The 398-nt window shown below is 36.7% G+C and overlaps 1 protein-coding gene across 1 annotated transcript in view; it reads right to left on the bottom strand.

The window, feature by feature from the left end:
• Positions 1 to 398, bottom strand: part of LOC107731998 (uncharacterized) — a 14,033-nt gene that overhangs the window by 11,294 nt on the left and 2,341 nt on the right. The window contains exon 2 of the mRNA XM_016543221.1: positions 65 to 273. Within this exon, the coding sequence (XP_016398707.1) occupies positions 65 to 273 (209 nt within the window). The remainder of the gene's footprint in view (positions 1 to 64; positions 274 to 398) is intronic.

Here is a 398-nt window from a genome sequence, read left to right as displayed (position 1 = left end):
AAAAATGATATATATATATATATATATATCAGATTTAAACAGAAGTTAAGGTAGAAAGTGTTACCATATTCTGATTGAAACAGAATAGCTAATTTCGCCCATGGTTTCCCTCCTGTTGAAGGCTCAAGACAGCTCTTAACAGCTTCCATGCACTTCTCTGGTGATTTGAATGGGGGCCAGTAACATTGTTTCTTGTCTTCGCTCAACCAGTTTGTTGGTGCCACCATCACCTCATCTGAGTCTTGCAAGGTAACAACTGCATACATGGTCGTCCTGCAATAAATAAGTAAATATGCAAGTAAGCAAGCAAGTAAATCAGTCAATCAATGAATCAAAAGCTGTACAAAATTTGCCATCTGAACAAAAGAAAATATGAAGAGTTTGGTTCCAAAACGCTA

The sequence above is a fragment of the Sinocyclocheilus rhinocerous genome, unplaced genomic scaffold, assembly GCF_001515625.1.
Source record: "Sinocyclocheilus rhinocerous isolate Xijiao unplaced genomic scaffold, SAMN03320098_v1.1 scaffold489, whole genome shotgun sequence".
NCBI lineage: Eukaryota > Metazoa > Chordata > Actinopteri > Cypriniformes > Cyprinidae > Sinocyclocheilus > Sinocyclocheilus rhinocerous.
The sequence above is the reverse complement of the archived record's forward strand: the minus strand, read 5'-3'. Positions and strand labels throughout refer to the sequence as shown.